Source organism: Rhinatrema bivittatum, chromosome 9 (genome assembly GCF_901001135.1).
Source record: "Rhinatrema bivittatum chromosome 9, aRhiBiv1.1, whole genome shotgun sequence".
Lineage (NCBI taxonomy): Eukaryota > Metazoa > Chordata > Amphibia > Gymnophiona > Rhinatrematidae > Rhinatrema > Rhinatrema bivittatum.
The window spans coordinates 266759463-266782999 of NC_042623.1; the positions used below are offsets into that span (position 1 = coordinate 266759463).

The 23537-nt window shown below is 43.0% G+C and overlaps 1 protein-coding gene across 1 annotated transcript in view; it reads left to right on the forward strand.

The window, feature by feature from the left end:
- The window catches only part of TF (transferrin), a 79832-nt gene extending 60833 nt beyond the window's left edge, over positions 1–18999 (forward strand). The window contains exons 16-17 of the mRNA XM_029615185.1: positions 14766–14958; positions 18772–18999. Of these exons, the coding sequence (XP_029471045.1) occupies positions 14766–14958; positions 18772–18809 (231 nt within the window). The 3' untranslated portion in view covers positions 18810–18999. The remainder of the gene's footprint in view (positions 1–14765; positions 14959–18771) is intronic.
- Positions 19000–23537: the final 4538 nt, after the last annotated feature.

The window sequence follows — 23537 nt, forward strand, 5'->3', positions numbered from 1 at the left end:
TAAGGGGTGGCTATTAATGCTATTACTAGCGAAGTATGTTGATTGAAGGGAGTTAAGTAATGTTGGAGTTAGCAAAGGCCTGCGTGAACAGCCACGTCTTGAGTCTTTTCTTGAATGTTGAGATGCTGGGTTGACCTAGAATATGAATGTTGACATGGTACGTGAATGTTGACCAAGAATATGAATGCTGAGTTTGTAAACCGTTATGATCTTCTTTTGGAATGATGGTATATAAAATGACTAAATAAATAAATCTCCCTCTTTGTTAACAAAACGAAGGGAGATGTTACAGTTGTTAAGTATTTGCACAACTTTATATTGTAGAATGTTCTACAGATTATGCCTCTGAGGTCTACCACTGAGTGTAGATGGGACTTTATTGTGTCTATAGCTGCTGATCTCTGGCATCAATGAGCTGTCATCTCTTTTGGCTGTCACGCTTGCACCAAATTTCTAACAAATGTGTCTGCTTGCTCTGGGTTCTTATCAGTGCTGCTTCCCACGGATCCTGTCGTCTTCGTGCTTGGGCATGTGCTTGCACAGGAGGGATTGCTTGTCCCTTCAGTTGAGCCATGTGTGTGCTGTCCACAGCAGCCTTGTGAAGCTGACTGTTCAGCAACTCACAGATCCATATTATGGCAGAAGAGAGATCCATCAATGTCTACCAGATATGAGCAGAGTGCAACAATTTGCATACAGGTACAGGTACCCGGTCTCCAATGGGCTCGTATGATCTCCCAGTAATGGTTTTATGCAGATTGGCTCACCAATATTCAATTTGGGCAAATCCCTAGCAGATATGTTATAGCTTGACTTAGACTTTCCTTTTGTGTCACAGACTTTCTGATACATCTTGTATCACAGGGCTGAAGTAATTTAATGGCTACTTGCAATGTCTTCAGTCTCTTTAACATCAGGCTGTGTTAGACTGTTGGTGTTTCTCCAACAGAGTACACTTTTCCGCAGGTCTTTGCTAATCTCATTTGCCTTCTTGCACACGTTTTTCACTATCATTACAGCTGATTCAGTTTTGCCATTAGCTTGTGGGTGCTGTAGTGATACAGTAACATGCTCAAACTCCCAAACAGTAGCAAACCGTTTTAAAAGGCATGCATGCAAATTGAAGCCCATTATCCAAATCACTCAATCTGATCGACCATAACATGCAAATTGTATCTTACAACACTTGATCATGGCCTCTGCAGACATGTCTTGAAGCAATTCAATTTCTCAGAAGTCTGAATAGTGATTAACTATCAACCAGAGTTCTTTCCTAGTATAGCTGAATTCTTCCATGCTGACAATCTGCCAAGTCTGCATTGGTATGTCATGCAATATCATGGTTTCCTTCAGCTTGTGTGCATATTCGTTGCAGGTAGAACAATCACTGACAAAGTCTTTGATCTCACCTTGCAATGCATATTAGGTCAGTATAGGATATCACATGCCTATCTGTAACATGCTTCCTGACCAATGTGGCTGGGATATATACATGTTAGAATCTCTAATCACAGTGGTTTGGGCATAATAACCCTTTGTCAGTTGTACAGAATGCCGTTTTGTATGCTGATTTAATCCCTGAATAATCAGTAGTCCCTTATGATAACTAGTACTTTCTCCTTTTCTGGCCAACTATTCAAGACTGCAGTGTCAGGTGATGTGGGGCTTCCCGCCAAAAGGAGGTCAAGGAGTCTTGGTAAGCAGTGGCTCAAAGTAATCCCACCACACAAAGCCCAGGCATGACTTCACCTAACGCCAGGGACATTCCCCACATGGTACAGACCACAGCTGAGACTTGATAGTTTGCGGAATACATGAGGGCGTAGGCAGGTCAAGGCTCTGGACCTAGGCATGGATCAGAAGTCTGGACAGTATTTCCACAGGCAAGGCTTCAAAAGCAAGGGTGTTCAGCTTGCAGTCAAGGGACACACCCAAGGCTGGTGCAATGTCCATTTGTTTCTGTTGTACCCAGAAAATCCTGAAATGTTCAGACCCTGCACTGAACTGCTAAGAATATAAGAAGTTGCCATATTGGGTCAAACCGAAGGTCCATCTTGCCCAGCATCCTGTTTCCAACAGTGGACAATCCAGGTTATAATGATCTGGCAAGTACCCAGACATTACCTAGAATCCATGCTACTAATGCCAGTAATAGCAGTGGCAATTCCCTAAGTCAACTTGATTAATAGTATTTTATGGACTTCTCCTCCAGGAACTTACCCAAACCTTTTTAAAACCTGCTACACTAACTTCCCTTACCAAATCCTTTGGCAATGAATTCCAGAGCTTAATTGTACATTGAGTGAGAGAGAATTTTCTCCAATTTGTTTTACATGTGCTACTTGCTAACTTCATGGAGTGTCCCTAGTCCTTCTATTATCTGAAAGAGTAAATAACTGATTCACATTTACCCATTCTAGTCCTCATGATTTTATAGACCTCTATCATATCCCCCCTCAGCCGTCTCTTCTCAAAGCTGAACAGCCCTAACCGGTTCAGACTTTCCTCATAGGGGAGCTGTTTCATCCCCTTTATCATTTTGGTCTCCCTTCTCTGTACCTTCTCTAGTGTAATTATCTTTTTTGAGATGCAGTGACCAGAATTGCACACAGTACTTAAGGTGTGGTCTCACCATGGAGCGATACAGAGTCATTATGACATTCTCTGTTTTATTCATCATTCCCTTCCTGATAATTCCTAACATTGTTTGCTTTCTTGACCGCTGCAGCACACTGAGTTGAAAATTTCAATGTATTATCCACGAAGACACCTAGATCTTTTACCTGGGTGGTAACTTCTAATATGAAACCTAACATTGTGTAACTACAGCATGGGCTATTTTTCCCTGTAAGCGTCACCTTGCACATGTCTACATTAAACTTCATCTTTCATTTTGATGCCCAATCTTCCACTCTTGCAAGCTCCTCCTGCAATTTATCAGAATCCGTATTTGATTTAACTACTGAATAATTGTCATCTGCAAATTTGATCACCTCACTTGTCGTATCCCTTTCCAGATCATTTTAAATATATTGAAAGCACTGGTCCAAGTACAGATTCCTGAGGCACTCCACTGTTTACCCTTTTCCATTGAGAAAATTGACCATATTTAATCCTACTCTGTTTCCTGTCTTTTAACCAGTTTGCAGTCCATGAAAGGACATTATCTTCTATCCCATGACTTTTTAGTTTTCTTAGAAGTGTCTCATGAGGGACTTTTCAAACGCCTTTTGAAAATTCAAATACACAACATCTATTGGTTCACCTTTATTCACATGTCTATTAACCCCTTCAAAAAAATGAAGCAGATTTATGAGGCAAGACTTCCCTTAGGTAAATACATGCTGGTTGTGTTCCATTAAACCATGTCTTTCTATATGTTCTGTGATTTTTTCTTTATAATACTTTTCACTATTTTTCCTGGCACTGAAATTAGACTCACTCGTCTATAGTTTCCTGGATCATCCCTGGAGCCCTTTTTAAATATTGGGGTTACGTTGGCTACCCTCCAGTGTTCAGGTACAATGTTTGATTTTAATGATAGGTTATACATTTTTATTAATAGATCTGAAATTTCATTTTTTTAGTTCTTTCAGAATGCTGAGGTACATACCATCTGATCCAGGTGATTTGCTACTCTTTAGTTTATCAATCTGGCTTGCTACATCTTCCAGCTTCACCATGATTTGCTTCAGTTCATCTGAATCATCACCTTTGAAAACCATCTTTAGAACCAGTATCTCCCCAACATCCTCATTAGTAAACACAGAAGTAAAGAATTCATTTAGTCTTTCCATGATGGCCTTATCTTCCCTAAGAGCCCCTTTAACTCCTCGATCATCTAATGGACCTACTGACTCTCTTGCAGGTTTCCTGCTTCAGATATATTTTTAAAAGATTTTATTATGAATTTTTGTCTGTATGGCCAACTTCATTTAAATTCTCTCTTAGCCTGTCTTATCAGTATTTTACACTTAACTTTATTTATTTAATATATTTAGCATTTTTATAGACCGATATTCGTTGGGAACATCATACCGGTTTACATATAACAATAATGCAGCATAACATTGCTTTACAGGGAACATGTAAGTACATGTGGTATTTGAAACATTGATTAAAAATAACATTGGAATTATCAGGAAAGATTAACATTGTAATTTTGTTCTAATTAAGATTGGATTAACATTGGAACATCGATTAGAATTAACATTACTTTACAGGGAATTTGCTTTAGTTCATATAATATTTGTTACTTGGATTAAAATATATGGTAATTGTAATGAGGATTAGGGCATATAGGGGTAGATTTTAAAAGGTGCGCGCAGGAGTAGATTTGTTCTCGCAACCCGGCGTGAAGAAATCTACTCCCGATTTTATAACATGCGCGCGCTGCCGCGCGCATGTTATAAAATACAGGGTCGGCGCGCAGCCATCCTCTGTTCCCTCCAAGGCCATTCCAAAATCGGAGTGGCCTCGGAGGGAACTTTCCTTCCGGCCCCCCCACTTCCCCCTCCCTTCCCCTATCTAACCCACCCCCCCAGCCCTAACTAATTCCCCTCTACCTTTATTTTACAAGTTACGCCTGCCGGCCAGCTGCCAACACACCATGTTCCGGCTCGGGGGCTGGTCCGGAGGCCGCGGCCCCGCCCCCAGAATGCCCCCCCGATGACGCGCCGGCCACGACAAGCCCCCGACATGCCCCCCCCAGGAAAGCCCCGGGAATTATGCGCATCCCAGCACTTGCGTGCACCGCCCAGCCTATGCAAGATAGGCTCGACGTGCGCAGGGGGTGGAAGGGGCAGCTTTTCGGGGGCTACGCGCGTATCTTACGCACATAACCCTTTGAAAATCTGCCCCACATTGTTTGGAACCAGCGGGCTAGAATATAATGTTAATGATTAGCTGAACAAGGTACATAGACTAACACGTACGCTATTTGGAGCATAAATTACAAAATGAGGTGATTGGAACAAAACTTGAAGAGTCATCTTTGGAAAAGAGAAGGCTAGGGAAAGGACGTTTGAGTTTACTATGAAAAATTGATTAAGAGCATTTAGATTTAGGGTTAAGAGGGGAAGATAACAATGTAAATTTCTGTATATAGTAGTGTAATAGCAGAATTAAGTAAGAGAGGGTTAAGCATTAGTTTAATGGGGAACAGAGTATTTGAAAAGCTACTTGGGATGGAGTGTGGGGGGGCAGGGAGGTGGCGGGCGAGAAGGGAGGGAAGTTGAGAGGAGGAAATGGGGCGCTTAAGGGGCGGAGGTGGAGATTTTACTGCTAAGTTTTAGTAATAGGCTTGCTTGAATAGCCACGTTGTCAGTGCTTATTCATTTTATGTTATTTATTTATTTATTTGTAGTTATTTAAAACCTTTTTTATACCGGTGTTAGTGTGAACATCACATCGGTTTACAATACAACAAAATGAATAGAAAATACAATAATCAAGGGAATAAAACAGGTGGGCGAAGAGAAACGCGGGAAAGCAGGAAAGAAAAATAGTACAAGTGGTGTAGAGTTCTTAACATAGGTAACTATTGGAACATATCATGTTGGATAATATCATGAATGCTAGTTATTATATACATTATATACAGATGTGTTTCACGAATGTCGGTAAATAAAAGTTAATAAATAAATAAAAATAAATAAATAATAGAACATAAAGATCACAGTGTACAATGGTAGAAGAAGAGGATTGATGGTTATAGCAGGGGGGTTTGCTAGTCAGGAAATGCCTGTTTTTCCTGTTTTCTGCAAATAGATCCTTCCAATTTTTTTTAAATTATTTATTTATAATTTTTCAAAATATAACAAAGCATAAACACTCTGCTGCTGGTAACAAAGGGATAATTACAAACATGAAAATAGAAATAATAAGAATATATATGAAAAGCAATAAAAAAACTAATGCAATCTCCCTATTCAAATTTCTAGCATAAGGAGACAGAAAATACAGGGAGTAATTTTAGGACATTCAATATAATAAAGTAAAGAAGCATAACATAATTTTCAATAGCTAATTATATGCTATAGAATAGATACTGGAGAAGATGTCAAGGATTTCCTAGATTCCAAGAACTCTTTAACTTGTTCAGGCAAAAAGAATATGAAACACTCATTTTTAAAGTTAATAGCACATTTACAATTTAAAGGAACAACCAATCGCTATAGCTTCTTGGCATAGAACAAGAAATTGGCTGATGGGCTTGGATTACCCAGGCTCAGTCTGGGAAAATTCTGATCGACTGACCATAAAATAGGGAATTTATATTCCTAAAGTACCTCTGCATTACCTTACTTAAATCTTGAGAAGAATCAAAAGAAAGTAAATGTTCTATGTTCAATGATTTCAACATCAGAATTTTCCAAGAAATTAGTTAAATCATGAGTGGTAATATTAGGATTAACAGAAGTATTATTAGGAAGAAACAATCCAATTTTTGATGGACTTTATTTTGGCTAAAAATGCCTCTTTCACCTCACCTTTTAACCATGGTCGTAATCGTTTGGCCTTCCTTTCACCTTTAATGCATGGAATACATTTGGCCTGTGCTTCTAAGATGACATTTTTAAACAATGTCCACACTTGTTTTACTCTTTTAACCTTAGCAGCTGCACCTTTCAGGTTTTTTTTTCTAGTTATTTCCCTCATTTTATCAAAATTTCCCTTTTGAAAGTTTAGTGTTAGTGCTGATCCTGTTTTGCAATAGCTCTGAGTATATCGCTGAAATATGTCAGCACCTAGCTTATAAACAATATTGAAGTTGCAATGTAAGCAGCATGCTCTAAAGATTGCAATCAGCAGCTTATGGTCAGTTTCTGTTGTAATTATATCACAGCCGTAGAGATGATGATGATGAAAACGTTGGCAGGCAAACACAATGCTGAAACATTCCTTTTTGATTTGTGCATAATTCTGCTCAGCTGGGGTAAGCGCCCTAGAAGCAAATGCCACTGGCTGACCCTTTTGCATCAACCATCACAATAGGCATGGTGACGTTGTAACACTTCAACACTGGTTCATCTACAACCAAGTGCTTTATATCCTATGCTACCTGGTAATACCTTGAAAGCCAGTGCCACATGGCATCCTTATCCAAAAGCCTTTTCAAGGGCTTGCATACCCTTGAGGGCAATAGCATACATTTTGCATCCATACTCTGACATATCCTGCATATCTGGGTCTGCTTTCTGTCCCTATGAGGACAGGATATGCATAAGGAAGTAGAATTGCTTCACCTTGAATGGCAATTTCTTCATACTAAGCCTTAGCTTCACGTGCCAGCATCAATCTTTTAGGGCCAAGAACTTATCATGATCATGCTCTCTGCTTCCTCAATCACCGCAGCCCATGAGGATGTCATCCGCTTTGAAGTGGTTGAAAGGTGGAATATAAAGCAAATAAATCAAACAAATATTAACTATCTCTGAGCCCTGCTAACTGTTCATGCTGCCTCTTCTGAAACATCTCTGGGGGGTGGAATCCAGAACATTATCATGAAACTGCTTTTCTCATCTAATTTACATTGCAGGAATGCATCATGCACAATACGCATAAGCACTAGAGATGTGAATCGTGTGATCGATCGTCTTAACGATCGATTTCGGCTGGGGGGGAGGGAATCGGATCATCGCAGTTTTGTTTTTTTAAATATAAGAACATAAGAACATAAGAAAATGCCATACTGGGTCAGACCAAGGGTCCATCAAGCCCAGCATCCTGTTTCCAACAGTGGCCAATCCAGGCCATAAGAACCTGGCAAGTACCCAAAAACTAAGTCTATTCCATGTAACCATTGCTAATGGCAGTGGCTATTCTCTAAGTGAACTTAATAGCAGGTAATGGACTTCTCCTCCAAGAACTTATCCAATCCTTTTTTAAACACAGCTATACTAACTGCATGAACCACATTCTCTGGCAACAAATTTCAGAGTTTAATTGTGCGTTGAGTAAAAAAGAACTTTCTCCGATTAGTTTTAAATGTGCCCCATGCTAACTTCATGGAGTGTCCCCTAGTCCTTCTACTATCCGAAAGAGTAAATAACCGATTCACATCTACCCGTTCTAGACCTCTCATGATTTTAAAGACCTCTATCATATCCCCCCTCAGTCGTCTCTTCTCCAAGCTGAAAAGTCCTAACCTCTTTAGTCTTTCCTCATAGGGGAGTTGTTCCATTCCCCTTATCATTTTGGTAGCCCTTCTCTGTACCTTCTCCATCGCAATTATATCTTTTTTGAGATGCGGCGACCAGAATTGTACACAGTATTCAAGGTGCAGTCTCACCATGGAGCGATACAGAGGCATTATGACATTTTCCGTTTTATTCATCATTCCCTTTCTAATAATTCCCAACATTCTGTTTGCTTTTTTGACTGCCGCAGCACACTGCACCGACGATTTCAATGTGTTATCCACTATGACACCTAGATCTCTTTCTTGGGTTGTAGCACCTAATATGGAACCCAACATCGTGTAATTATAGCATGGGTTATTTTTCCCTATATGCATCACCTTGCACTTATCCACATTAAATTTCATCTGCCATTTGGATGCCCAATTTTCCAGTCTCACAAGGTCTTCCTGCAATTTATCACAATCTGCTTGTGATTTAACTACTTTGCACAATTTTGTGTCATCTGCAGATTTGATTATCTCACTCGTCGTATTTCTTTCCAGATCATTTATAAATATATTGAACAGTAAGGGTCCCAATACAGATCCCTGAGGCACTCCACTGTCCACTCCCTTCCACTGAGAAAATTGCCCATTTAATCCTACTCTCTGTTTCCTGTCTTTTAGCCAGTTTGCAATCCATGAAAGGACATCGCCACCTATCCCATGACTTTTTACTTTTCCTAGAAGCCTCTCATGAGGAACTTTGTCAAACGCCTTCTGAAAATCCAAGTATACTATATCTACCGGTTCACCTTTATCCACATATTTATTAACTCCTTCAAAAAAGAAGCAGATTTGTGAGGCAAGACTTACCCTGGGTAAAGCCATGCTGACTTTGTTCCATTAAACCATGTCTTTCTATATGTTCTGTGATTTTGATGTTTAGAACACTTTCCACTATTTTTCCTGGCACTGAGGTCAGGCTAACCGGTCTGTAGTTTCCCGGATTGCCCCTGGAGCCCTTTTTAAATATTGGGGTTACATTTGCTATCCTCCAGTCTTCAAGTACAATGGATGATTTTAATGATAAGTTACAAATTTTTACTAATAGGTCTGAAATTTCATTTTTTAGTTCCTTCAGAACTCTGGGGTGTATACCATCCGGTCCAGGTGATTTACTACTCTTCAGTTTGTCAATCAGGCCTACCACATCTTCTAGGTTCACCGTGATTTGATTCAGTCCATCTGAATCATTACCCATGAAAACCTTCTCCATTACGGGTACCTCCCCAACATCCTCTTCAGTAAACACCGAAGCAAAGAAATCATTTAATCTTTCCGCGATGGCCTTATCTTCTCTAAGTGCCCCTTTAACCCCTCGATCATCTAACGGTCCAACTGACTCCCTCACAGGCTTTCTGCTTCGGATATATTTAAAAAAGTTTTTACTGTGAGTTTTTGCCTCTACAGCCAACTTCGGGGGAGGGCGGGAAAACCGGCACACTAAAACAACCCTAAAACCCACCCGACCCTTTAAAATAAATCCCCCACCCTCCCGAACCCCCCCAAAATGTCTTAAATTACCTGGGGTCCAGTGGGGGGGTCCCGGTGTAATCTTCCACTCTTGGGCACACTAAAACAACCCGGGAACGACCTCCTGCACTCGAATCGTGTTGCCGTAATGCAAGATGGCGCCGGCCATATGGCCGGCGCCATCTTGCATTACGGCAACACGATTCGAGTGCAGGAGGTCGTTCCCGGACCCCCGCTGGACTTTTGGCAACTCTTGTGGGGGTCAGGAGGCCCCCCCAAGCTGGCCAAAAGTCCCTGGGGGTCCGGGAGCGATCTCCTACGCTCATGACATCGGGGGACAGGAACCAAAATGGCACCGGCGCTACCTTTGCCCTGTCATATGACAGGGCAAAGGTAGCGCCGGCGCCATTTCTATCAACGCACCCGTGGCCCGAGAGTGGAAGATCACACCGGGACCCCGCCACTGGACCCCAGGTAATTTAAGACATTTTGGGGGGGTTCGGGAGGGTGGGGGATTTATTTTAAAGGGTCGGGGTGGGTTTTAGGGTTGTTTTAGTGTGCCGGTTTTCCCGCCCTCCCCCTTCCCCCGATTTACGATTTTTGACGATAAATCGGGGGAATTCCTATATATATCGCCTCTAACGATTTTTGATGATTTAAAATATATCGGACGATATTTTAAATCGTCAAAAAACGATTCACAACCCTAATAAGCACTTGAGCCTTAGGCAGCTCGTATAAGACATCTTCAAGCACTGGCATGATATAATGAGATCTCCTCAGTGCTAGGTTTAGAAGCTTTGCATCAATACAAATTTTCAGCTTCTCCAACTTTCTTATCACAACCATGTTGCTTATTCAGTCAGTATGTTTGGTCACCAGTGTGAAACAGCCATCTGCTTCATGTCTGTTCAGCTGTGCTTTTACCTCTGGCTTTATGGCTAATGGTGCATTGTATGGAGCACTTTGAAATACTGCTGTTGAGCTCAAAATGAACTTTCTTGGAACAGAATATTCTCTTCCATAAAACATATTGTCATGTACATTAATCAGCTGTTGTCTCGACAATGGTCTAGAGCTCTAATGTTCTATGGAGTTCAGCCGGAATAATGTTCTGGATCAACCCAAGGTGCTCACATGTCAAACCAGACAGCAGTGGTTTCTGATTAGCTTTCACTTCTCAGACTCAGGCTCATGAGGATGCCAATGTATGTTGCACTATGTTTTAAAAAGTCCTAAGTATACATCATGAGCTGTCCTGAATATAGCTTCAACTTGATGCCACTCAGTTGTAGTTGTAGACTTCTGTGCCAACTTCATGTTGTCTTTCAGATGCATGACATTATAAGACACCCAGAGTCAAGATGACTGGATTTTAGTATATTATTTAATCTGAGATTCACAATACATTTGTGTCCTATTGTTCGCATAGTACCTGAGCATTCCTTTGAGAAGATCACATCAGTTGATATCTTCTCCAGCGTATGCAGCTTACTCACTGTGTTTCACAAAATAATTCAGGCTACTGGATGATCTACGTGTTTTTCTATATGCTGAATATTGTTCTCGATCTCACTTATGTATATTGCCATAATACCTAGATGCTGTAGATTTGGTTTTAGGTGGGTTATCTTCCTGTCTCTTATTGCGGTATGCTTCACTGTTGCTTATCTGTTGCATTAAATGCTGTCAGCCTGCCAGTCCTGTTCCATATAGTTCTCATTTGCAAGTCAACAAGCTACACAATGTGATATATGTCAATAGCTGTATTCAAATTTAAGTCTCATTCTCTCAGAAAATGGTAACATGCACCTAATTGGCTAAGCCAAAGACTAATTTATCCTGAATTAGTTCGTCATTCAGTGAGACATTCGCATGTCTCTGCTTTCTCTCTCAAACATGTGATAAAGTTGTCAATGGATTTACCCTCCTATTATTTGCAGCAGCCAAATATGTATCTTTCATGTATTACAATTTTTGCAGGCCTGAAATAAGCTTCCAATGTATCAAGAATGGCTTTTACATCTTTCTCTATTCTCTACGATGCTTATCAACATACTAGCATTCAGTACCCATTATGCTTCTCAATGTAACTACCTGCATGCACTTTGACTGACTTTTCATTTAACTTGTAGTCTTCAAATTGTACCCTGAAATTTTCTCAGTTGCTACTTAAGTCACCACTAACTTTCATGCCTTCGGGGACTGAATGCTGTTAGCAGCTGCCATGACACAGAAAACATTCTTGTGTTGCAGTGTCTACAGGAGGGCAAATGCAACCCTAAGCCATGCAATATTACTGCAAGCCTTGCCTTCTGCCAGAGTCCACCACACTCTGGAAACTGTCTACTTCAGATGTAGATAAACACTACAGGTTCACAGACTTCTGACACCATATTTCATATGTAGAAATAAAGACAACTCAAAGCTGCTAGTGAACGGGTGCTATCTTGTATTGTATTGATGAGCAAGCAACACAAAAGGTAGAAGTAATAATATCAGAGACCAGAAGTAGAAATCAGTGAAATATAACAATCAGCCACAAGATGGCATCAACTTGTAAATTAACATCTGTAACAAGTAGTCCACCTAACCTACTTGAGTGTCCAGCACAATCTCCACATTGTCTCCAACATTAAAAAAAAATAATCCAGTAATTACCCACAGTTCTTGGAGGGCATGGTCCTTGGCACCACCACAACTATTCCAATAAGGTGGTCATCTTTTTTCCTACATCATTTCAGCTTCCTGTGCTGTTGACTTCTCATTTTCCTTTAAAATGAGTGAGTCCAGTCTGAGACAACCAGGATAAACCACAAAACAGCCACAAAGGAAGTTCAGAAAATATGGGCAGAAGCCCTCTGCGAACTTTCCAGTGGCATTTTCATCCAGGTGCAAGGATCATATTTTATGCATTAGTATCCAGTATTGCTTCCATAGAGTGTTTTTTACATTATCAAACCACCCATTTTTTTTTCTCCAAAATCTTGAGTACCTGACACGCTTGAAAATAGTTATCTTAGCAAATAATGGCGGTAACTTTCAAAGGAGTTGGGTGCATAAATGTAACATATTATCTAGCAAATCCTATGGACAATTCAATGGCATATATTGTAGCAATTTTCAAAAGCCCACTTACTCAAGTAATGTGCATTTACACCTGTAAATGCAATTTTAAGCGTGTAAAATGGTTTTTAAAATCAGGCCCAAAATGTTTTGATTTCTAATGTACTAAAACATAGGATTGTCCAGGGGTGCTTTGCATAGTTACTAGAATATGTCTCCGATCCACAGTGAGGCCCAAGATTAACAGGTCGATACAGTACAGTGTGCTCCGTCGGAGCGCACTGTCAGCCTGCTCTGGACGCGTGTTTTCCCTTACCCCTTATTCAGTAAGGGGAGGAAAACACGCGGCCCACCCGCGGCACCTAATAGCGCCCTCAACATGCAAATGCATGTTGATGGCCCTATTAGGTATGCCCGAGCGATCCAGTAAGTAAAATGTGCAGCCAAGCCGCACATTTTACTTTCAGAAATTAGCGCCGACCCAAAAGTCGGCGCTAATTTCTTCCGGCGCCAGGAAAGTGCACAGAGAAGCAGTAAAAACTGCTTTTCTGTGCACCCTCCGACTTAATATCATAGCGATATTAAGTCGGAGGTCCCCAAAAGTAAAAAAAAGTAAAAAAAATAAAAATAAAAATTTGAATTCAGCCCGCGGCTGTCGGGCCGAAAACCGGACGCTCAATTTTGCCGGCGTCCGGTTTCTGAGCCCGTGGCTGTCAGCGGGCTCGAGAACCTACGCCGGCAAAATTGAGCGTCGGCTGTCAAACCCGCTGACAGCCGCCGCTCCAGGCCAAAAGGAGGCGCTAGGGACGCGCTAGTGTCCCTAGCGCCTCCTTTCCCTCGTTTGCACCGCGTCGCCTAATTTGCATAATGGAGCATACTGGATAGCTCGCACCGGCGAAGGGCCGGTGCGTGCGCCGGGAGAGCGGGCGTTCGTCCGCTCTCCCGCGGTTTTACAGTATCGGGCTGTAAGTGAGTTGACACAAGGCTTTACAAAGGTTGTAAAGTTCAGTAACACATTCCTGAATTGTCTAATGGGGTTATGATAGAGATCAGGCTTTACAAATGTATTAACTGTATTTTTTGGTTGTCACGCACACATGCTTTTATTAGGCCAGTACAGCATGGGTGTGGCATCCATTAAAGTAGTCTCTTCAGCTAATCACACTGCAGGTTTTGCTTATCAGCATCCAGGCACATTAATTACAATATACTGTATATTAATAGATCCCTGGTGAGTACACTTCTAGTTAGAATAGTGGTAAACAGTCTGTTTTAAGGATATTTTAAGGGTGAGAAAATTGCAAAACAAAGCTGAGTACTCCTGCCACAGTGAAAGCTACCATTATTTTTATAAGAACACAGATTCATTATTAGATTTCAAACAGGACTGTATTTTTGCGTTAGAGATCATGCTATAAAAACCTTGCATTTTTAAAGAGCCTGCTAGCTTAAAATGACTCAATTGATGTTTGCCCTTTTTTCACTCTCCAAACCTGTTTCCGAGATGGCATTCTCGAGTATTTGGAGCATCCCTTGCTGACCCACATCCTCCAAGGCATACCATTAGCAGAGCATGTGGGCTGTCAGGGGCTGCCCCAGTGCTGGCATCCATACCCCAAACCTGGGGTATGAAGGATGGATGCTCAGGCCTGATCCAAACATAGATTCCCCACACCAGAGTGCAGGTATTTTTGGTTGCTGAGGATTGACTGCTGGCTCCATGGGGGTGGATGGGAGCATAATCCAGTTAAAAGCATAGCATTAGTAGCACTGGTTTTCTCTTCCTGGCTCATATTCTTCCTCAGTGTGTAAAAGATTTCAGCCTATAATGGAGCTGCAGTTACTAATCAACCGGAACTATATTGAATTTATATTATACTCACTACATGCAAATATATTTAAATGAGCCTTCATTGTGAACATCCTGAAAAACAGGCCTGGTTTGTTGTCCTCAAGGTCTGGAGTTTGCCATCTCTGAGCCAAACTTTTTAAAACCATGGTCTCAAAGCGCCATACTTAGCTGTCTTCTGCTCTCTTCCAGGAGCTGTATGGACGGGATGGATTTCAAAAGGATTTGTTTGCAATGTACAGTTCTTCTCCTTCCAAAGATCTTTTATTCAAGGACTCCACCCAGTGCCTGATTGAGATCCCTAAAGGAACTCCCATGAAAACCTTCATTGGACAAAGCTACTATGATTCAGTTTCTGGAATGGCAAAGTGCTCAAAAACCTCAGGTAAGCCCCAGGATATATGGAATCCAATCCTGAACCTGAAGTTGTGATTTACCTATACATTCTGAAAACCAAAACTACAAGTCCCTGTGTGCAATAGGATAAAACCAGGACCAGATCAACCTGTCCTGGAAATCTGGAGCCAACAGGCAACCCTACCCCGAAGCCCAGGTAATGAATAAATAGAAAACATCCACCGGAAACCAGATACATAAGGAGGTTTAATTTTCAAAGAAACTTGTATAGTTAAACTGTGTTTTATGCACAGAACTGGTCTTTTACAAATTGCCCACCCAATATAGACCAAATTTTTTAAAACTGGTGCCCGCCAAAACGGGCAGATATGCGCGTGGATGGGACGCACGCCCGCGCTGCCACGGGGATTTTAAAACGCCCGCAGCCACGCGTGTACCTGCCAGTATGCACTGAAGAAAGGGTTTGTCAAAAAGGGGCGGGCCAGAGGCAGGGTCTGGGCGGGGCTTGGACAGGCCAGGACAGCGCCATTAGGCACCGTCCCGCCGGGAGCTGACCGGCCCGCGCAAGATGCTGCTGCTCCGGAGCGCAGGTAAGTAGAAAAACAAAAAAAAGTAGGGTAGCTAGCGGGGTTTTAGGGGTTGGGGTTAGTAGGGGAAAAGGGAGGCAGGTTAGGTAGGGGGTTTAGGAAGTTCCCTCCCAGTGCGCTCAAGAGGGAACCGGGGAAAAGGCCCAGTCCGTCACCGCGCACACCTACTAAATTCCCCCCACTTACGCGTGTGGGTGGCGGATTTTGTATCATGCGGGTGTCCACGCATGCATGTTATAAAATCGGCGGGTCCATATGCATGTGCCTGGAACCGCACACACATGGATGCCCATGCATGGGTTTGAAAGTTACCGCCCCTGGGAGTAAACTTGTGCATATATGTCACATCTGTGCTTACATTTACCTACACTGAGCAGAAACATTCCTGGGGGCAAAAATGAGCAGCGGTTTGGACTTATGCATGGAAACTTTGGTGGATGTTTTAGCAGGATTAGTCCGTGTGAGCAGGTTTGGTGGGATCATTTTCTAAGCGAACTTGTGCCCATCAGTCTGCTTTGAAAATGGTTGCAAATTACGCATGTTTTTGCCGATCTCTTATACAGACTGTTTGAAAATTATGCCCTCAGCATACAGAGGCTCACCTTATACCACCATGAAAAGAAAGCAATGATACTGTGAACTGCATAGTCAAAAAACTGCAATACTCACATTAGAACAAATCATTGGGTTTTTCATTTTTTAAGCAAGTCTCCTACAACTCCCCTGAGCCTATTTCAAGTTACCTCTCAAGCAGGTCGATTAAAAAAAACAAAAAACAGCGGGAGAGCCGGTGCTCCGAGGTGAGCGCCCACTCTCCCGACACACACCCAGGCACCTCTTCTGGGCACGCGATACAATATTTAAATTAGTGCCGGCGCTAATAAGGAGGCACTAGGGACACTAGCGCATCCCTAGCGCCTCCTTATTAGCGGAAACGGCGGCTATCAGCGGGTCTGACAACAGAAGCTTAACTTTACCGGCGTCTGTTGTCAAACCCACTGAAAGCCATGGGTTTGGAAAACGGACGCCAGCAAAATTGAGCATCCGTTTACCAACCCGCAGTCCGCTGGCAGATTTTTTTTTTAATTTTTGCTTTTTTTAATTTTGGGGGCCTCAGACTTAATATCGCAATGATATTAAGTCGGAGGGTTTTTTCTGCTTTTCTGTACACTTGCCCATTGCCATCTGAAATTAACGCCTGCCTTGGGCAGGCGTTAATTTCTGAGAGTAAAATGTGCGGCTTGGCCACACATTTTATTTTCTGTATTTAGGGTGACTAATTAATAGGCTCATATGATGCGCTGTTATTACCCCTTATAGTATAAGGGGTAATAACAGCGCATCATAAATGCGCAGCCAAACGGGGTCTAAACAGTGCTCTCGGACGAGCACTCCGTTCTATATCGGCCTGAAGAAACAGGATTTGATTGGTTTATGCAACATGCAGTGCAATTTGTGACTTCATAATCAATATGTATCAACCAGACCCAGCAAGCTTGAGATCATCTGAAACTCTTTTACAAACATAACTAGATTCATGTGAACTGCAAGGGAGTATCTCGCCAGTGTTTTCCCCCCTGTTTTAGATCCTTTCTAGTTTCTATTAGCTCAGTCATTGCAGTAACAATTCTCAGCCAGGGGGGCACAGACCACAGCACGTGGAGCTTGAGTCAGGCTCAAAACTGTTGCCATTGACTGAAGGTTGGGTCTTCCTTCCTCCTAGATGTTGTGATGCGCAAGGGACCCCAAGGAGCAGAAGTCTGGCCCAGGACTCAAACCCCAGGTCCTCCCTTGGAAATGTATAGCACTTCCATTGAGTCACCAGGCTGGTCTGCGACAGAGTTCTAATACACCATTACATTTTCTATGTAAACCTATTTCTGCATCTGAGCCAGAGAAATTGCTATTACCAACATTTCAAATTATTCTGACATAAGTAGGGCTCCCATGCTGGATTCTGGAATTATTTGGCAAAGAACAGAAAATAAAACTGAGAATATCATAATGTCTTTATATAGATCCATGGTGTGAGCACACCTAGAATGTGTGCCGTTCTGGTTGTCCCCATCTCCAAAAAGACATAGCAGACATAGAAAAGGTACAGAGAAGAGCTACAAAAATCATAAAGGGGATGGAAAAACTCCCTTAGGGAGCAAGACTAAATAGATTAGAGCTCTTTAGCTCAGAAAAGAGATGACTAAAAGGGGATATGATTGAAATTTATAAAACCATGAGTGGAGTGGAACAGGTCACTAGGGAATGGTTATTTACTATTTCAAACACTAAGACTAAGGGACACCCCATGAAACTAGCAACAGGAAGATTTAAAACAAATCCTAGGTAGTATTTTTTCACTCAGCCCCCAATCAAGCTATGGAATCTGTTGCCAGAGGATGTGGTCAAGGCAACCAACCTAGTGGGGGTTCAAAAGAGGATTGGACAAGTTCCTGAAGGAAAAAAAATCCATAACCAGTTATTAGCCAGGTACACTTGGGAAAGCCAGCACTTATCCCTGGGAGTGAGATACAAGAAATAAATAGATCAACTATTGGGGATTTGTTAGGTACTTGTGACCCAGACTGGCCACTGTCAGAGACAGAGTGCTGGGCTCGATGGACCTTGGTCTGACCCAGCATGGCACTTCATATGCCCTTATGAATATTTGTCTCATTGTTGCCTTTCCTGTTAGACCCTACTATGATATGTAGTAACGAGAATTAGCAAGACAGTGCCAGAACCTACATTGAATCTGGAGAGCAAGCAATAATTAGAGGTGTGAAGAGAGTTCATCTTATAAAAGAAAAAAGTGCAAAAATATCCACAGTTTTCCTGTAAAAATTATAGTAATTGTGACTAACCCTACAATCAGTATTCTGAACTATTCCCCTTAGGGATTCCTGCCCAGAGAAGCATGTACTGAAGAGCTGAAAGCTCCCCTATAGTTATCAATCACACCATTCAATATCCTGCTTCCTGCTGGGAGTGGCTGGGACTGGTAGAGCTCTGAACTTCAGCACAGTCAGAATTCACACCGCATTCACTAAACTCACTGCTGCTGGGGAACTGAGTATCTGGGAGCTCCAACACCATTCTTTACTGCATTTCCTGAGAATGAAGTAACTACTAGCATCTCTGTTTTTCAGGACTGTAGTTTTTGCTAGTGCCGGGGAGTAAGTAAAGGAACAGCCATTTGACACAGGCTGCAAAATCTGATTTTGCATCTCTCTCCTTTTTTTCTCTCTCTGTCTCTGTAGATTTGCTCCCAGTCTGCACTTTCCACCGTTACGAATAATGGAAGCAGGAGCTCAGCACGCCGGGATATGTGGACAGAATATCGAATTCTACTTGCTATTCTCCAGCCATGGCAGGGTATCCATGCCATCTCTCTGTCTCATCCTTTGACACATGCTCTAGAGCTGCATTCATCAGACTTTACAACTTCTAAACATCATCAGAGCAACAAATAAAATATCAAAATCTTATGTATTGAGTTTAGTGTGTTTTATTCTTCCGCAACAAACTGTTAGCAATGTAAATCCTCACCTATGGGAGGATTTACATAAATAATTCCACCTCACAACTGTGCAATGTAGAATGGACAGGTGTAACAAGTTAGGATTAGTGAGTGTGTGGGTTCTGGGCCGAGGTGAGAGACGATACCGCCCACAGGGAGCAGCCCTGTGAGGCTCACCATCGGGAGGTGAGGTTTCAGCTGACGTCAGACACAGTGAAAGTCTAGAGTCTTTATTAAAGAGGTAGAGGGGGGTGCAAGAGTAAAGTTGCACAGACCCAGGAAGGACATGGGGTCTCTGGACTGGGGGATACACAGGGAGGATACCTCAGGATAGTTGGTAATGGCCCGCAGCGCGGAGTACGCCGGTGATGTCTTCAGTAGAAATGGTAGAGGTCCGCAGAGCGGAGTACACCGAAGAGGGTCCTCAGTAGAGATGTAGTGGCCCATGGGGCGGGGTACACTGATGAGGTCCTCGGTAGAGATGATAATGGTCCGCGGAGCAGGGAACACCGAAGAGGGCCCTCAGTAGAGATGGTAGTGGCCCACGGGGCGGGGTACACTGATGAGGTCCTCCGTAGAGAGGGTCCTCAGTAGAGATGGTAGCGGGGTACAGCGAAGAGGTTCTCCATAGAGGTGTTAATGGTCCATGGAGCAGGGTACATAAGAACATAAGAAATTGCCATGCTGGGTCAGACCAAGGGTCCATCAAGCCCAGCATCCTGTTTCCAACAGAGGCCAAACCAGGTCACAAGAACCTGGCAAGTACCCAAACACCAAGAAGATCCCATGCTACTGATGCAATTAATAGCAGTGCCTATTAGCTAAGTACACTTGATTAATAGCAGTTAATGGACTTCTCCTGCAACAACTTAACCAAACCTTTTTTGAACCAAGCTACACTAACTGCACTAAACACATCATAAGAACATAAGAAAATGCCATACTGGGTCAGACCAAGGGTCCATCAAGCCCAGCATCCTGTTTCCAACAGTGGCCAATCCAGGTCATAAGAACCTGGCAAGTACCCAAAAACTAAGTCTATTCCATGTAACCATTGCTAATGGCAGTGGCTATTCTCTAAGTGAACTTAATAGCAGGTAATGGACTTCTCCTCCAAGAACTTATCCAATCCTTTCTTAAACACAGCTATACTAACTGCACTGACCACATCCCCTGGTAACAAATTCCAGAGTTTAATTGTGCGTTGAGTAAAAAAGAACTTTCTCCGATTAGTTTTAAATGTGCCCCATGCTAACTTCATGGAGTGCCCCCTAGTCTTTCTATTATCTGAAAGAGTAAATAACTGATTCACATCTACCCATTCTAGACCTCTCATGATTTTAAACATCTCTATCATATCCTCCCTCAGTCGTCTCTTCTCCAAGCTGAAAAGTCCTAACCTCTTTAGTCTTTCCTCATAGGGGGAGCTGGTCCATTCCCCTTATCATTTTGGTGGCTCTTCTCTGTACCTTCTCCATCGCAATTATATCTTTTTTGAGATGCGGCTACCAGAATTGTACACAGTATTCATGGAATGCACCATGGACCTTCTATTATCTGAAAGTGTAAATAACCAATTCACATCTACTAATTCAGACCTATCATGATCTTAAAGACCTCTATCATATCCCCCCTCAGCCGTCTCTTCTCCAAGCTGAATAGCCCCAACTTCTTCAGCCTTTCCTCATAGGGGAGCTGTTCCATTCCCTTTATTATTTTGGTTGCCCTTCTCTTTACTTTCTCCATTGCAACTATATCTTTTTTGAGATGCGACGACCAGAATTGTACACAGTATTCAAGGTGCGGTCTCATCATGGAGCAATACAGAGGCATTATGACATTTTCCGTTTTATTAACCATTCCCTTCCTAATAATTCCTAACATTCTATTTGCTTTTTTGACTGCTGCAGCACATTGAGCTGACGATTTTAAAGTATTATCCATTATGATGCCTAGATCTTTTTCCTGGGTGGTAGCTCCTAATATGGAACCTAACATTGTGTAACTACAGCAAAGATTATTTTTCCCTATATGCAGTACCTTGCACTTGTCCCCATTAAATTTCATCTGCCATTTGGATGCCCAATATTCCAGTCTCACAAGGTCCTCCTGTAATGTATCACAGTCTGCTTGTGATTTAATTACTCTGAATAATTTTGTATCAACCGCAAATTTGATAACCTCACTCGTCGTATTCCTTTCCAGATCATTTATAAATATATTGAAAAGCACTGGTCCAAGTACAGATCCCTGAGGCACTCAACTGTTTACCCTTTTCTACTGAGAAAATTGACCATTGTTGTGTTTGTGGCATAATGTGGACTCCTGGTCGGAGTGGTGATGACTCCTCCCATGGGGAGGGGCCCCATGGGGAACCACAGCGATAGGCTAGACTCAGAAAGCAGACACTGAAGGTGGAAAAGCCTTTATTATACTGCTGCAGGTAGATGGTACTTGCTTAGGAATAATGCAGCACTGCAGTCCTGCGATATCCAATACACTCAGACAGTCTCAGATGTAGAAGATCTCACCCTGATGTAGCTAGGTTGGTAGTGTTCCGCTGAGCGGGATAAGCCGAACATGCAGGGTGATAGTGGAAAACTGGAGCGTAGAGGTACTTACAGAGAAAGTAGTACAGAGGTCTTCCTTGGTAGCAGGATGGAGGAAGGGACTCTAGGTCCATGGTGCAGGACAGTCTGAGCTGGCAAGGCCCTCGAGGAGCGAGTCCCTGGTAGTGATGAGGAATCCTGTTGAGAGAGAAGATAGACACCTGAGGAGCGGTTGTCTAAGTTAAAGAGTGGTGCCCCAAAGGGTAGATGAAGCGAGAGCCCCCGAAGAGTGGGTGCCCAAAGCTTCTTACAGGAGCGAGGTATCCCAGAGGGTAGAGAGCAATCCAAACAGGCAAAGAAGCAAAGTGAAATCCTTGCTAACTCATTTGAATGGAAGCGGAGTGGAGGCTTAAATACCCGGAGGTATTGACGTCATGTGGTGGGGACGCTGCCGAGGTTCCCGCCATGACGTGTTGATAAGCGAAGGTGACATGCGAGCGCACACCTAGGGAGGCCACAGGAAGAAGCATGGAGGACGGGGACGCCCATGCTGTGCTGGAGACGCTGTGGGTCTCGGCACTCAGCACTGGAGGCAACCAACTTCCCTATGAAGGCAGAGACAGGCAAAGGAGAGGTGAGGCAGAGAGGTCGCAGCAGTCTGCGACCGACGGACGCAACAACCATTTAATCCTACTCTCTGTTTCCTGTCTTTTAACCAGTTTGTAATCCACAAAAGGACATCGCCTCCTATCCCATGACTTTTTAATTTTCTTAGAAGCCTCTCCTGAGGGACAATGCCTTCTGAAAATCCAAATACACTACATCTACTGGTTCACCTTTATCCACATGTTTATTAACCCCTTCAAAAAAATGAAGCAGATTTGTTAGGCAAGACTTCCATCCATGTTAACTGTGTTCCATTAAACCATGACTTTCTATATGCTCTACGATTTTGATCTTTAGAATTGTTTCCACTATTTTTCCTAGCACTGAAGTCAGGTTCACTGGTACCCCAGTAGAGTAGGAAGTGATCTGCAGAGTGGGTACTTGCGGAGAGAGTCGAGATGGTTCCAGGAAACCCCGGGGAACGGGGTAGGCAAAAGTCCAGAGCGTCAGGCCCTCTGAGTAGCGGATAGCCAGAGACGAGGAGCGGGTACCCGGGGCGTCTCATGTTAAGGCAGTAGGAGCTGGAACGAAGGGTCCTCTGTGAGCGAGGTGGATTCAACAATTAGGGATCTCGTTGCCAAGTTGTCGGTAGCCAGGGCCAGCCGGCTTAAATGTCTAGGAGGAATGATGTAATCCTGAGGGGACGCCCCCGAGGTTCCCGCCATGACGTGTTTAAGACTAGCCCATGTGCGCGCACGCCTACGGGATCCCAATGGCAACATGGTGGTCCGACATCCATGCCACCCAGGGAGACCTGAGAGCGGTAGGCAGTCCCTTGATAGCTGGCGGAGGCCGCCTGTCTTCCCCATGGAATTGAGGCAGTACAGAAAGAGGTGAGCAAGAGTGATTGCAGTCATTTGCGACCGACGGGCGTAACAGTACCCCCCCTTCTTAAGGCCTCTCCCTGGGGGTTTTGGCTTTCTCAGATGAGAAATATGGAACTGTTTGATCAGTTCCTTGTCAAGAATGTTGACTACAGGCTCCCAGCTGTTCTCTTCAGGGCCAAATCCTTCCCACGAGATCAGATATTCCCAACGCTTCCTGCGTTTCCTTATGTCCAAGATGTCCTCATCCTGATACGTTATATCTTCTTCTGAAGCGAGAGGTTGGGGTTCAGGAGGTTTCTTGGAAAACTCAGATAGGATGAGCAATTTTAATAGTGAGATGTGGAAGGCATTATGAATTTTGAGCAAAGTCGGTAGACGAAGGCTGTAAGTGACCGGGCCCAGCCGGTGGAATATGGGAAAAAGCTCAATATATCTGGGAGCGAAGCGGGCTGAAGGCAGCTTTA